This window comes from Tupaia chinensis, unplaced genomic scaffold (genome assembly GCF_000334495.1).
Source record: "Tupaia chinensis unplaced genomic scaffold, TupChi_1.0 Scaffold144899_1, whole genome shotgun sequence".
NCBI classification, from domain to species: Eukaryota; Metazoa; Chordata; class Mammalia; order Scandentia; family Tupaiidae; genus Tupaia; species Tupaia belangeri.
In genome coordinates, this window is record NW_006204759.1 from 178,491 (window position 1) to 193,967 (window position 15,477).

The following is a 15,477-nucleotide window of genomic DNA, read 5'->3' on the forward strand; positions in this document are numbered from 1 at the left end:
CTCCCCCCCCCCCCCCAGCACGTGCACCCTAGGCAAAAATTTCTACAAACAAAGCACATGGTGGGAGTATGTGTGTGTTTGCCCAAAATCCCAAGAGGAGAATGGAGGAGACAGGATTGCAGCATGGCCATCCCTCCCGGAGAAGTGCTTTCTCACTTCCCCCCCCCCTTCTCTCTCTCTGTCTCTAGCATGTACCATCTAGGAGAATTAAAAAAAAAAAAAAAAGATGCCTTTTCTGAACCTACCAAGTGACAAGTGAAGGCTGACTGATTAACAAATCAGTCAGCTCATGGAGGAAGGCTTGCAATAAATTGTCAAAGCCCTGGTTTTGTGTTTTAAGGCCCGGGATACTTAGTACTCAGAATATTAATGAGACTAGCTACTGTCTAATTAGTGTTTGGCTGGGCCGTGTGCCTTGAGTTACATGTATTTCCTCATTGTAACCCCACAAAACCTTTTATGAGGTATAGACATTGATTTTTATCCTCATTTTCCAGATTAGAAGACTGAGGTTCTGGGGACCAGCAGGTGGTGTGTTGGTTAAGGTGTAGGACACTCCCACATGGCCAACCACAGTTTGAGTCCCAGACCTGGCGGCTTGCTTTCTCACTTTCTCTCTCTCTCTCTCTTGCTCTGGTCAAATTAAAATAAAATAAAGAATAAATACATTAAATTAAATTAAATCATTCTTAAAAAAAAAAAAAAGAAGAAGAAGACGATGACCGAGGTTCTGAATGGTTAAGTAGCTTGCCCAAGGTCACATGGCTAGTGAGTGAGTGAGTCAGATTCAGCTCCCTGACTGGCTGTCAGACCTCCCCACAGGGACGGCCTTCCTCTTCTCAGTGCAGGGCTATGTGAACCTGAGCCCTGGGTCCGTTTCCCTGTAACCTGCCTCCTCTCTAATACGGAGTGGAAGTGGCTCTGGGTGCAAAGTCTGTGCCCTTGCACTGTGCTGCCCTGGTCTCCACCCCTTCTTCCATCAGTCATAGAGCAGGGGTTGGCCCTGTAGCCTGGTGGTTACACATGACCAGGTCCCACATGACCTGCTGCAGTTTGACTTCCAGTCCCTGGTGGCTTGAAAAACATGCCAGGTGCGTATGCCTGTGTGCCCCAAATCCTGACAGGATGGAGAGATAAGAGAAGAGACTGAAGTGTGGACACGCTTCACTGGGGGGTGGGGGTGCCTTCTTCTCCCTGTCTCTGTCTCTCTTTAGTGAGCACATACACCCTCTAGCAATTAAAAAAAAATTGTAGAGCAGGAGGGTGGCTTGTCCCATGGGAAAGATGCTCGCCCCCAGGACACCCTAATCTGGTCCAAAGCCAGAATGGCGGGGCTCCCAGTGTTATATAAGCATCTCCTGGGGTCACCTGGGCCCTGGCGGGGTCTGTCTGCTCTGCTGTTCCCTCATGGCTCCCACTCAGCTTGGACTGACTGCTGTTGAGGGCTGCTTTCTCCAGATACTGTGCAAATGTGTTCTGTTTTTAGAGATCTTTGCTATAGGGTGTGTGTGCTTGCTGGAAAGACGGAGGCAGACAGCGAGAAATCACCCCCGAGGAGATGGCCATGCCACAGTCCCTTCTCCTCCATTCTCTTCTTGGGATTTTGGGCACACATGCACACATGCCTGGTGTGAGTTTCAAGCTACTGGGCCCAGAACTCAAACTGCCATCGGCCATGTGGGAGTCCTTTGCCTCAACCACTATGCCACCTGCTGGCCCTGTCCAAGTTCTTAACCTCCATTATATTGTACAGTGTCATTCTTGCAACCACCCTGTGACATGGGATTGGTGTACTATTCTTTTCAGCATCTTATAGGTGAGAAACTGAAACTCAGAGAGGCCCAAAGCCACCAGTGAATACTCCACAGATCTGGTGTTCAAACCCAGTTCTTCCAGTTCTGTGGCAGCTCAGCTCTGGGTAAGAAGGATGAGAAGACCCCGAATTCCAAGTCTGACTTGGGGTCTTGGTTTCACCAGGTTGAGGTGGGGAGGCCTACGATGATGAGGTAGTTGAGGGGACCATAGCGTTGTGTGCTCTGCTCATACCTGAAAGTGATGAGGTCCCTGTAGCGACAGTCAGCTTCAGAAGTGACCGCAGCCCCCACTGTGGAGTTTAACCACACCTGGGCCACTGGGCACGTAGTAGCTGGAGGAGGGGTGAGGGAGTTACAAGGATCTGAGGACAGGAGGCAGGGCTGTGCTCCTCTGCAGTGGGGCTGGTGGCAGGAACCCAAGGCTACACAGGTTCACAACAGGGTCAGTGCAGGCCTCCGGTGAGTGGCCGGCATCCGGGGAGATCTGAGCAGGGAGAGTGATCATTTTCTGGAAATTGGCGACAGTAGTGGCGATGGGAAGGTCTCTATCCATTGCTCTAGGCCTGGGTTAGATCCTTGGGCTTGGCAGTGGTGGGAGCAGAGGGAATCCCAGTACCTGTGAGGCTGTCTCTCAGGAGACCACAGAAGTGCAGGCGTCACTCAGATTGGGAGAAGCTGACCCTGTAGTACAGGAGGGGGTGGGCAACCAGGAGGCACTGGGGTCAGGCAGCTGGGATGCGGGGAGGGTGGGCAGGTTGGTGTCCATGTGTCCCTCCTTCTTTCGGTGGCCTTGGCCTGTGATGCACCCTCCTTTCCCTCTTCTGCGGCTGTGGCATGGGGGGAGGGCAGGTGCTACCCTATCCTGTCTGCCTAGAGTTGGGCCTGGGCTCAGAACCACCGAGACCCTGTCTCTCTCTTAGCCTCGGTGTCTGTGTATTGGAAAGCTGGCAGCATTAGATGGCACTTGAAATCACAGACTGGATGAAACTGAGCGGACGAGAGAAGATGGGGAAGAGGCCCACATTTTAAGTCCTGGGGTGCCCCAACGAGGAGAATTTGAAGCGGCCCAGAAGAACCAAGAAAGGAGGCTGTCATGCAGGGTTGGGTGAGGGAGTGTAAAAGCCAACAGGGGTGTCCTGGAAGCCAGGTAAGCCATGCGTTCCTAGGAGCAGTGCTACTGAAGAGAGGAGTTAGGTAAGGAAGGTTTGGTGCTTTGATCTAGAAGACTTTGTAGGGAACACACCCCCCCTTCAGGTGTTGGGAGCAGGGGTGGAGTAGTGCTTGACCCTTGCTTCCCTGGATTCTGACCTTGTCACTTGTCACTCCCCAGAGCGCTGGACCAGGGGTAGGGGCGATTCTGAGGATGGGGCGTTTTGCTTCCAGCCCTGTGCCCATCTCACTGTGTAAGGCTTAGTCCGGGTGTGCAGTGGAAGACCATGCCCTTGTCACTGTGGGCGGGGGAGCAGTTTTTGTATCTTTGACACCGTCCTGAAGAGCCTGCTATGAACCAGGTGCACCCCAAGGAATGACAGCTGAGCTTCGTCTGGTTGCTCTCTGACGCCAAGTCACCAGGCTCCCTGACTGCCTGTCGGACCTACCCACAGGGACGGCCGCCTCTTTTCAGGGCACATCTCAGCGAACCTGAGCCCTGGGTCTGTTTCCCGGTAACCTGCCTCCTCTCTGTCCGTTAGCCACCAGGCCCGGGACTCCTCCCGTGCTGCACTTTCTCTGAACTCTCCCACAGCCTGTGTTCTCTGTCCCACTGCCGCCCTCGGCAGCCTGTGCGAGGACTGCTTGGCCCACTCCAGGTAATCATGTAGGTCACAGTCGCTTGACATCCCTGAAACCACTTTGCACTTTTGGCTTCGGTGGCGCTGAGTTCGTGCATGAAATCCGGCTCTTCAGCCCAGTGTTCCAGAACCTCCACAGCCCAGCCCTTCCAGAATTCAGGTCCAGCTAGACCGATCGAGTTGTCATCGCCCTGAGCAAAGCTGGTACTGGATTGCCCAGACCTGGCGGCCAGCAGACCTCTTCCTCCTCCATAGCCCTCTGACACAAGTTGCTGCTTCTGCTCGTGGGCCCTCGCTGCTGCCCGCATTGCTCTTCCTGTTTCTGCGGCCCCTACCTAAGACAGTTAAGGGCATCGGTTCTGTAGTCGATCTGTCCAGGTTCAATCCAGTTTTGCACGGAACAGCCATTAAGCCTTGGACAAGTAACTCCACTCCCTGAGTCTTCATTTCCTCTTTTCTCAATGGATATTATAATGGTATGACTTACTTGGTTTTTATATTTTAAAAAAGTTTTTGAAGTGGACTAGTCTTTTTTTATTTTTTGTAATTGCCAGATGGCAGTGTGCCTACGAGAGAGAAGCAGAGGCGCAGAGAGAGACAGGGAGAGAGCACGCTCTAAAACGGAGCGCAGTCACGCTGCAGTGCCTTCTCCATCTCTCCGTCCTGTCGGGGAATTTAAGTACGAATACAACACATGCCTGGTATGCTTTTCAAGCTTCTGCAGCTGGGATTTGAACCATGGTCAACCATGTGGGAACCAGCTCCTTATACACAGTACTTAACCACTGTGCTACAGGATCAGCCCTGAAGTAGGCGAATCTTAAGCATAGCACATGTATAAGTGCCTCGTGTAACCAATACCCAGATCAAGATCCAGAACATTCTCAGCATCCCAGCAAGTTCCGCCATGCCCCTCCCAGTCACTCCTGCCTCCCCGCAGCCCGCCCCTCGGGCAGCCATGGCTGGGAGCTTCTCTCCCATCCACGCGTTTTGCCTGTTGTTGAACTTGACTAAATGGAGTCCTCTTTGTGTCTGGCTTCTTCGCACCACACGTTCCTAAGAGTCATTCATTACAGGGTGGCTCTGAGGATGAAGTTGTGCACAGCTCAGTTCCTGGCACAGAGTCACAAATGACAGTGAGTGTGTGTGACCGCACTGAGAGAGCCTCAGGGGCAGGAGCAATGTCTGCGGCCTCCCGCTGCCTCACCTGATGGGGTACGTGGCATGCAGAGCGCTGGGGCTCTCTGAAGATTTGTGATCCCACTTGATGGGAAAGATGATCGGGCCTGGGCTTCTCTCAGCTCTTCTCCCCTCCCTGACTCCCTTCATCAGTTCTGGGGCAGAAAAGAAGTTTCTTGCCTGCAGTCAGCCTTTGGACCATCCCTGCTGGAGGGCAGGACCGGCACTGGAACCTAACTTTATCCTGCATCCACAGGTTCTTTTTTTAAAAAACGTTTTTACCATAGGGTGGATGTGCTTGGTGGAGAGACAGAGAGAGACGGAGAGGGAAAGTGAGAAATCACCCACCAGGGAAATGGCCATGCTGCACAGCCATGTGCTCCATTCTCCTCCTGGGACTTAGGTATGTGTGGCTGGCATGAGTCTGAAGTCGCTGGGTCTAGGACTTGAACCACAGTCAGCCATGTGGGAGTCCAGGCCTTAGCCACCATGCCACTGCTCACCCCCATCCACAGGTTCTTATTGTATCCAGGAAGAGATCGAAAGGGCCCCCAGCCCTTACCTCAGTATCTATTTTAGGGGCTTGGGCGGAGGGGTCCCAGCATCTGTTCTGGGTTGTGTCTGTCAGTAGTTGCTGCTAGACAGACTCAGGAGAGGGTGGAAACCAGCCTGACACCTGTGTGCCACCTGCCGTTTGGGCACCTCTGCTCCCCCTTTGCACTTACCAGAGCTAAAGGTGGTAGGCATGAGGGCCTGCCTTCCACTGGCCAGCTCACTGCCTTGCCCCAAAAGAGCATGTCCCGGGCGTCATGGCTGTCCTGTCACTGCTTGGCCCCTGTCCTGTCATCTGGCCACCCCTGAGGACACAGGCCTCATTACTGGCGTGGAACAGGTACCCTCATAATCACATGTGGTCCCCCACCTGGGTGACTCCTAGGAGATACGGAGTCGTAACTCAGCAGGCGCATCCGGAGAACTGTGGAGCGAGCGCCCTTCAGCAGTGATGGCACAAGACCCCACAGAGGGATGGCTGGAGCAGCAGACCCACCCCCCTGAGGCCTGCTCACTCTGAGCTCGGCTCCCATGGCCCTCAGCGAGCTGGTCTGTGCCCACTCCTCCAACGCTGTCACCTCACCCTCCTGCGTGCTCAGTGTTCTAGCCATGCTGGCTATTTATAGTCCCCTCTAGGGGCCCTGCTGTTTCACGCTTTGTGCCATTGCCAAGCCTCCTCCCGTTGCCTAGAACTCTGCTCCCAGCCCCCCCACCGCCTGGCAGGCGCCCACACATCTTTCAAGATTCAATTAATAATATTAATAATAGCAGTTGAGACTTACTGGGTGCTTACTATGTGCTAAGCGCTTTACATGCGTTACCCAGTTTAATCCTCACAGCAGCCCTGAGCGCTCAGCCCCCGTGTCATCCTCCTTTCATGTGAGGTGGTGGGTTTTTATTATTTTTTTAAGAATTATTTACTTTATTATTATTTTTATTTTTTAATTTGCTAAAGGGCACATATACTCACCAGAGAGAGAGACACAGAGAGGGAGAAAGCAAGTGAAAGCAAGCCGCCAGCTCACAGACTCGAGCCATGGTCGGCCATGTGAGAGTCCAGCGCCTTAACCACCACACCACCCGCTGGCCCCTCACATACAGTTGTTTAACCAGTATCTATTTGGAAGTGGCCGCCCTGTGCCAGGCACTCTCCTGAGGCTCAGAAAGGCTAGGAAATGAGGGAGCGTAGATTGAAACCTAAGCCACCTAACCCACGGTCCTTGCTCTTAACCACAGTGACAAACCATCTCTCTTCAAGTACCACCGGAGCCCTTCCAACCATACCCTCGCCCCCTCCATTGCTCACTCTGTCCTTTCTCCTCACGGCGCCTGGGAGGTACCCCTGTCAGGCATCGAGGATGTTGTATCGTGCACTGGCCTGCCTTCCTCAGGGCTGTAGGGCACCTCCTAGGAATGTGTTCTCTTAAGGAGCAGAACATCCAGGTTTGCACTTAGCAGGAAGTGAGGTGGACTGTCCCAGTGTGGCGCAGCAGCTCTGGAGCATCAGGGCAGCCACTGTTCCTTCATCTTTGCTTCATGGCAGCGGTTTGGTCACCGTGGCTCTGGTCATCACAGCTGAATGCTCTCTAATTGCTTTGTGTGGTAGCCTTCCAGGCTTTCTTCTGTGGCCGTGCACTCATGTTTTATTTTCCAAGCAAAGTGTCACACTGTACCTTGCTGTTATTCTCTTAATAATATACATCATACGGTTCTCTCTTTTTTTAAGAATTAACTTATAAAGTTATTTCATTTTATTCATTATTATTATTTTTTAACTAAATGTTTCATTTAACTTTATTTATCTTTAATTTGACCAGACAAGGACAGAGCAAGAGAGAATGAGAGAGAGAAAATGAGAGAGCAAGCCACCAGGTCTAGGACTTGAACCACGATCGGCCATGTGGGAGTCCAGCACCTGCAACCGCCATGCCACCTGCCGGCCCCTTATTATTATTTTTTAATTTGACTAGAGAGAGATAGAAAGAGAAAGTGAGAAAGCAAGCCACCAGGTCTGGGACTCGAACCACGGTTGGTTGTGGGAGTCCAGGACCCTTACCACCACTCTATTTGCTGGCCCTCATCATATAGTCTTTTTAAAGTTTTTTTATTTATTTCCTCCATGAATGAGAGACAGCATTCCCGCAGGGTCTCAGTGTTGCAGTCTGGTCCCAGCCCCAACCAGTCCCAGATCATGGGCATGTGTGTGTTGAGCACACTTGGGAAGGTGTCTGGTCATGAACCTGGGACCCTCCCATGCACGTCAGCTTCGGAGAGCATCAGGTTTTGCTGTTACCGTCCCGCCTTCCACATAGTTTTTCATGGCTACTGAGCAGCCCGCCTTGTAGAAATGTCCTGTTTACTCAGCCACTCTCCTATCAACCCTTCAGGTTCTTTTCAGCGTTTCACAATCACGAACATCCCTGTGATCACTAACTGTAACTTTATTGTGTGACCATTTGTAATTCATATTGTAGGACATGGTTTTAGATGATGCTGGGTTAAAAGCTGCACTATCCTGCTTTTTTCTTTTTCTTTCTTTCTTTTTTTTTTTTTTTGGAGAGGTTTTTGCTATAGGGTGCATGCGCTCACCAGACAGAGAGAGACAGAGAGACAGAAAGTGAGAAATCACCCCCCAGGGAGATGGCCATGCCACAATCCCTTCTCCTCTATTCTCCTCTTGGGATCTTGGGCACACATGCACACACGCCCGGCATGAGTTTAAGCCACTGGGTCCGGGACTCGAACTGTGGTTGAGGTTGACTACGTGGGAGTCCAGCGACATAGCCGTTACGCCAACTGCTGGTCCCAGCTTTTTTCTTTTTAAGAGAGATTTTTGCTATAGGGCACAGGTGGTTGCTGGAAAGACAGAAAGTGAGAAATCCCCCCTGGGGGGATAGCCATACCACAATCCAGACCGCAATCCCTTGTCCTCTGTTCTCCTCTTGGGATTTTGGGCACGCACACACACGTGCCCCGCATGACTTTTAACCCAGGACTCAGACTGCAGTTAAGTACCCGAGAGTCCAGCGACGGAACTATTATGCCGTCTACTGGTCCCCCTATTAGAAGTTTTGATACAAGTTACCAAATTGACTCTAGAAAAGTTGTCCCGGTTTCATTTACCCTCTAAGAGTTTGAGTGCCATTTCTTGACAGCTCTGGGTATTATAATTTTTTAATTTTAGCTGATTTGACAGGAAAATGGTAACTAAAAGAAAATTCGACTTCTGCTGTTCCTTGTGCTGCCTGTGTGCTTGTTTGGTGAGGACCTGGTACCTCCTCTGTGCAGTGGCAGCTGAGGAGTCTCTGGCATGGCCATGGCAGACAGAAAGCCCAAGGAAGGAGTCAAGCCTAAGAGCAACAATCATATTAATTTGAAGGTGGCAGGGCAGGATGATTCTGTGGTGCAGTTGAAGATTAAGAGTCATGCAGCAGGGAACCAGCAGTTAGCGTAATGGCTATGTCGCTGGACTCCCACGTAGTCGACCGCGGTTCATGTCCCAGACCCGGTGGCTTAAAACTCACGCCGGGTGCATGTGCGTGCATGCCCAAGATCCCGGGAGGAGAATGGAGGAGAAGGGATTGCGGTGTGACCATCCCCCCTGGGGGGTGATTTCTCGCTTTCTGTCTCTCTGTCTCTCTGTTTGTCTGGTGAGCGCACATGCCCTATAGCGAAAAAACCTCTCCAAAAAAAAAAAAAGAAAGAAACAAAACTCTCTGCTCGTCAACCAGTGACTTTAGGGAAAAAAAAAAAAAGAGGCATGCAGCAGGTGGCACAGTGGTTAAGGCGTTGGACTCCCACATGGTCAACTGTAGTTCGAGTCCTGGACCTGTTGGCTTTCTCTCTCTCTCTCTCTCTCTCTCTCTCTGTGTGTGTGTGTGTGTGTGTGTGTTGTGTCTGATGAGCACAGCAAGTTAAAATAAATAAATAGGGGCCATAGGTGGTGTGGTGGTTAAGGTGCTGGATTCCTGAATGGCCGACCACAGTTTGAGTCCTGGACCCAGCAGCTTGAAACTCATGCCAGGCATGTGTGCCTGCATGCCCAAAATCCCAAGAGGAGAATGGAGGAGAAGGGACTGAAGTGTGGCCATACCGAGGGGATGATTTCTCATCTTCTATCTCTCTGTCTTTCCTGCAGGTGCACATGCCCTATAGCAAAAATCTCTCAAAAAAGTCATAATAATAATACATGAAAATAAAGAAAAAGTTAAAAATAAAGAGGCATACACCACTTAGTAAACTAATGAAACTCTCTTGTGAAGGACAGGGTTTGTCAGTGAGGGCAGATCATACTCTGATTCAATGGGCAGCCAGTCAACGAAATGGACCCACCTGCACAGTTGGAAATGGAGGGTGAAGATACTACTAATGTGTTCATGGGACCAGCAGTTAGCGTAATGGCTATGTTGCTGAACTCCCATGTAGCGGACCTGGTGGCCTAAACTCACACACTGGGCACATGTGCATGCGTGGCCATTCCTCCTGGGGGGAAACGATTTCTCCCTTTCTGTCTCTCTGTATCTCTCTTTCTGGCGAGCGCATGTGCCCTATAGCAAAAACCTCTCCAAAAAAAGATACTGCTGATGTGTTCCCTTAGCAGACCGGAGGGGTCTGCTCCCTTACTCCAGACCTCTGTTCTTACAGGGCAAGAATACATTCTCAGTTAGAAAACCACAATTTGGTTTCCCCTCACCCTGACTACTGCAGTATAGTTTTCTCTGCTCTTTCATTTTCCCTCCCCCATTCCCTTATTGTAATAAAATAACTGGTGTATGTGCACAAACATACTGCTTTTTTTTTTTTTTTAACTAAATGGCCAGTGGTATGTTTTGATTGACAGCATGGAGACAGGATCGGGAAAAATATTGGTTCTGTGAAAATGTCCCCTTTCTAGTGGCATGCCCATTCAGCATTTATCTTTATATTCCAGTAAGTTATTTGGCTCTCACTGTTTTAGCGAAAAAAGGAAAACAAAACAAAACATACCTTGCATACCTCATTTCATTGAAGAATTTTAATGATTTTCATTTATCATTGTAAAACCAAGGGCAATTTTATAACTTGTTTGTACAAAGCTGTTACATTTAGGGCTATCTGTCTTTAAGTAGGAGTAAATTACTCTTTTGTTTAAGAATTATTTTATTTAATTATATTCATTGTCATTATTTTATTTTATTTTATTTGGAATTGACCAGAGAGAGACAGAAAGAAGGAAAATGAGAAAGTAAGCTGCCAGGTCTGGGACTCAAACCGTGGTCAGTGCTGTGGCAGTCCAGCTACCTTAACCACCATACCACCTGCCGGCCCCAGTAGGAATAAATTACTCTTAAAGAAAAAAAAGGAGTCCTAGATAGTTCAAGTCAGGTGGCTTGTTGTTTAAATAAACTTCTTATTTAAAAAAACAAAAATAGAAAGTTTGTATTTCCTTTGAGTAACTTTGTTTCGTTTTTAAGAGAGAAATTTTTGCAATAGGGCGCATGCGCTTGCCAGAGAGATAGACAGAAAGCAAGAAATTGATGGCCACGCTGCAATCCTTTCTCTTCTGTTCTCATGAATGCACACATCCTTGGCATGAGTTTTAAGCCACCAGGTCCAGGACTCGAACCACAATCGACTATGTGGGAATACAGTGACGTAACCATTATGCCATCTGCTTGTCCCCAAGAGTACCTTTTTCTTTTATCATATATTTATGTGTCTATTTATTTGTTGTGCTTTTCGGGCTGCTGGGTCCAGGATTTGAACCATGGTTGGCCATGTGGGAGCCAGGGCCTCAACCACAATGCCACCTGCTGGCCCTGAGATGTATTTTCTTTAAAATGTTCTGTTTATTGCTCTTACTCATTTAGAAATTTGAGGAATTCATCCTTTCCTCATTGGTTTGTAAACGCACTTAAAATATGCTGACACGGGGAGACTCATAGGAGCCGGTATCTCAGAGCAGGGATCGAGGGCTAAATAGGACTTCGCTGAGTGGGCGAGGTGGGTGCTCTAGGCACAGGAATAGCATGTGCAGAGGTCCCGAGGTGACAGCTGTGTGAGAGGACTGTGTTAGCTTCCTCGGGCTGGGTGGAAGGAACAGGAGGTGGTGGGGTCCGTGGTCTGATGAGGACGAGTCCCACACACCTAGGGAAAGGTTGGCCCTGCAGAAATGCCAGGCTGTGCTGGGGTGGGAGCCACACCGCCTTCCCTGCTGTCCCTCCTGCACCACCCTTAGGAAATAATCTGGAGAATGCAGTTCTGTTCCTGTGAACCCTGGGAACCAGAGCGTTTGGGAGAGCCTGTGTGGCCTGCCAGAATCAGAACCTGGCTCTGGTCTGGGTCCATCATGGCTTCCTTTCCCCAGCCTTGATTCTGGGCACTAAGAACCTCCTGGAGGAGAGGTGACAGTTACATGGCGTCTCCATTTCCTCCTGAGCTTCTCCAAGTGGGTCGGTCACACTGACAGCCAGGCCCCGCACGGTGCCAGACCTGGCAGCCTGGGTGCTGCTGCTGCTGCCATGTGGGAGCCAGGGCCTCAACCACAATGCCACCTGCTGGCCCTGAGATGTATTTTCTTTAAAATGTTCTGTTTATTGCTCTTACTCATTTAGAAATTTGAGGAATTCATCCTTTCCTCATTGGTTTGTAAACGCACTTAAAATATGCTGACACGGGGAGACTCATAGGAGCCGGTATCTCAGAGCAGGGATCGAGGGCTAAATAGGACTTCGCTGAGTGGGCGAGGTGGGTGCTCTAGGCACAGGAATAGCATGTGCAGAGGTCCCGAGGTGACAGCTGTGTGAGAGGACTGTGTTAGCTTCCTCGGGCTGGGTGGAAGGAACAGGAGGTGGTGGGGTCCGTGGTCTGATGAGGACGAGTCCCACACACCTAGGGAAAGGTTGGCCCTGCAGAAATGCCAGGCTGTGCTGGGGTGGGAGCCACACCGCCTTCCCTGCTGTCCCTCCTGCACCACCCTTAGGAAATAATCTGGAGAATGCAGTTCTGTTCCTGTGAACCCTGGGAACCAGAGCGTTTGGGAGAGCCTGTGTGGCCTGCCAGAATCAGAACCTGGCTCTGGTCTGGGTCCATCATGGCTTCCTTTCCCCAGCCTTGATTCTGGGCACTAAGAACCTCCTGGAGGAGAGGTGACAGTTACATGGCGTCTCCATTTCCTCCTGAGCTTCTCCAAGTGGGTCGGTCACACTGACAGCCAGGCCCCGCACGGTGCCAGACCTGGCAGCCTGGGTGCTGCTGCTGCTCTGTCTCCTGCCCCTGGAAATACCGAGTGCTCACCTGCTGCCAGCCTTGGTTGTGGGCCCCAGTTCCCAGCTGGCGGCACACACTGTCACAGGGGCTGGGTGTCACTGGGCCCTGTGGCTCTCTGCATGCATACTGGTCTTGGGAAAAGCAGCCCCCCTGTTCCTTGATAGCTTAATGGGCCATCAGCTCAGGGACTGGGAGGCTGTCGGCAGGAGCAGGTGCCGTGAGCCTGGGGGAAGCCCGTGGCTGCCAACAGTCCAGATTGGACTGATCATGGCCAGGCCAGGTGGCCTGGTGACCCGTTGACACCATTCTCAGGCTGCTGGCTGCCCGTGGGCTGGTGTGTTGTGACAGAGGAGGAGGAGCCAGGGCGCTCCTGGGGAACTTGACTAGAAGGGCCGGCTCAGCGCTCAGCCCTCAGCCCTCAGAGCCGACGGACGGTGCATTCCTCTGCTCACTCGTTTCTTCTGCTCACTCTTAGCCAGAGCTGCCACTGCTGGCTGCTGCGGGCCGGGTGCAGAGCAGTGATGGTCACCCACAGCTCCCACCCCAGCAGCTCAGACACAGAAGGGCAGGGCTGATGCTGTTGGGGGCCATTGCTGTAGGCGTTCTGATCAGGGACCCTGGGGAGGATCACCTGGAGGAAGTGACCTCTGAGCAGACGGTAGGACAGGCCCCGCCAGCCTTCTCCATCAGGCTGGGCAGGATCCCAAGATGCCTGGCCCAGAGCCTCCTACCCAGAAGGTGCCCAGTGTATTTAACAAGTGAAAGTAGCCGCGGGGCAGCCCTGTCTGAGGGAGACCAGTGCTGACCCTAGGGCCACTGCAGAGACCAGGGGGACTGTCCTGTGACTTCTGTGACTCCAGTGCCCACTCTGGTGCCAGCTCCCCTTGGTCTCCATACACGTGCTGAGTCGTAGCCCTGCTTGGGGATGAATGAGTATGAGAGGGGCCTTCACCCCTTGGGGCCGTGGTCCCAGTCTCAAGAGACCGGAGGCCAGCCCCCTGGAAGCAGCGCGGCCTGCACTCCATCCTGGTCGGGCAGTCAGGGCTGGTGGAAGCAAACAGACACAGGTGGGGTGAGGAATGGGGGTGTGGGAGGGCCCCTCTCTCTGTTGTAGGAGAGACCCCAGCTGGCCAGTGGGATTTGCCGTGATGCCTTTTGGAGGCTACTCCTAACCCTTCCAGTACCAAGCCCAGAGGTGCTGCCCTGCACCCATCAGCCCAGCCTGGAGTCCTTAGGAGTGGGGCGTCTGTGTGTGGGCCCTGAGGTCCCCCCAGCAGTGCAGGCAGCACCAAGGGGGTTAATGCAGCTCCACTTTCCGTCCCTCCTCCTCTGAAGGAAGCCTGCATTGAAAGGATAGAAATAAGCGCTGGCTTTTGAGGAGTCGGCTGTTCACTGTGTCCCTGCCAGGCCTGAGCACAGCCTCCTGCCCACGCTCTGCCTGCCTCAGGCTCTGTCCTGCATGCAGGGCCTTGTATGGAGGGGTGAGGGCTCCCTCGGTGCACATTCTCACTCCCACCCCAAAACCTGCCCTGGCCGCCTGGAGGGACTGGGTTCAGTGTACAAATGGTACCCAAGGAGGAGGGCCTCAGGAAGTGACATCGCTGCCCCCCCCTTCCCTATAAAAAGCAAAATGGTGACTCAGAGAGGAGAGTTGGAAGCGTCCTGCCTCCTGCTCCCACTGTTAATTTTTAGACTTGGAATTAGGCAGGAGGCAAAGGAACCAGCAGCTCGAAAGACACGCTGACATGCTATTAAGCGGGTGGCAGCAGCAGAACCGCCCCTCCCCGACTCTCGGCCGCCTCTGAACGTGCCCAGCCTTCCTGCTGGCGCTCACGGCCCCTCGCAGCCGGGGGCCGCCGGCGGCGCCCGCTGCGCTATCAGTCCCTGGCAGCCCTCGTGGAAGACTCTCAGTGGCCTTTCTTGTTCCTTGTCTCAGACTTCAGCTACGGGGCAGACGACTACGACGCAGAGGGGAATGAGGAGCAGAAGGGGCCCCCCGAGGGCTCAGAGACCATGCCGTACATCGACGAGTCGCCCACCATGTCACCCCAGCTCAGCGCCCGCAGCCAGGGCGGCGGGGACAACATCTCCCCCACCCCACCGGAGGGACTGGCACCTGGGGTAGGTACACCTGCTTTTCCTTCTGGGAAACCCTCTGGGTTGGGAGGAGGGGACTTTTGGGAAGAGGTGATGGGGGCATGAGTGTCATGGGCTAGGCTCTGCTTAGGATGATGCCGAGGGAGTGGGACTTGGGGGACATTTGAACATGGCTGTTCTTGAGGGTCCTTGTCATCTTGCAGTCCTGGGCCCCTCTCAGGCTCAGGGTCCCCTCCCCCCACCTGCTGCCATCTACCACCCCTGCACGTGGTTCTCCTCCTCTACCAGCATCTGCTCCCATGCCTCCTGGACACCCTCACCTCCTTGGCTAGCTTTCCCTTCCGGTCCTTCTCCGGGCTGGGACTGGGCTCTCCTGTCTGCACCCAGGCTGGGCAGTGTGTGCATATGTGACTGTGGGCTAAAAAGGTGCAGATGTGGCCCCAGGGAAGCCCAGGCTGGCCTTGGTGGTCCCAAGGGCTGGAATGGACTGCTTCTGGAGCATCTCTGAGGTCTGAGGCCCCCTTCACCCCCTCTGGGAGGGAATCAGCCGAGGGTGTCCACGAGATGCGAGTTCTGCTCCAAAGAGAAGCATTTGATAAGGAATATTAAGCGTGCTCTGAGGCACGCGGGGAGATAGACATGTGTGGAGGGTTTGCATCCTCGTAATGAATGCTGTTCCTGGCAACAGAAACTGTCAGGGCCCAGCTTGTGTACATGTGTCTGCGACAGGAACAAGCAGGACAGAGTCCCGAGGGCTGCTTCTCTGGAGTTGGGGAGAGAAGAACCCAAGCCCCTCT

The 15,477-nt window shown here is 52.5% G+C and overlaps 1 protein-coding gene across 2 annotated transcripts in view; it reads left to right on the forward strand.

Moving 5' to 3' along the window:
• ABR (ABR activator of RhoGEF and GTPase) overlaps positions 1-15,477 on the forward strand; it is a 172,427-nt gene that overhangs the window by 43,945 nt on the left and 113,005 nt on the right. For both annotated transcript variants that reach the window (XM_006167512.3, XM_006167513.2), the window contains exon 2: positions 14,520-14,704. In XM_006167512.3, the coding sequence (XP_006167574.1) occupies positions 14,597-14,704 (108 nt within the window). In that variant the 5' untranslated portion in view covers positions 14,520-14,596. The remainder of the gene's footprint in view (positions 1-14,519; positions 14,705-15,477) is intronic.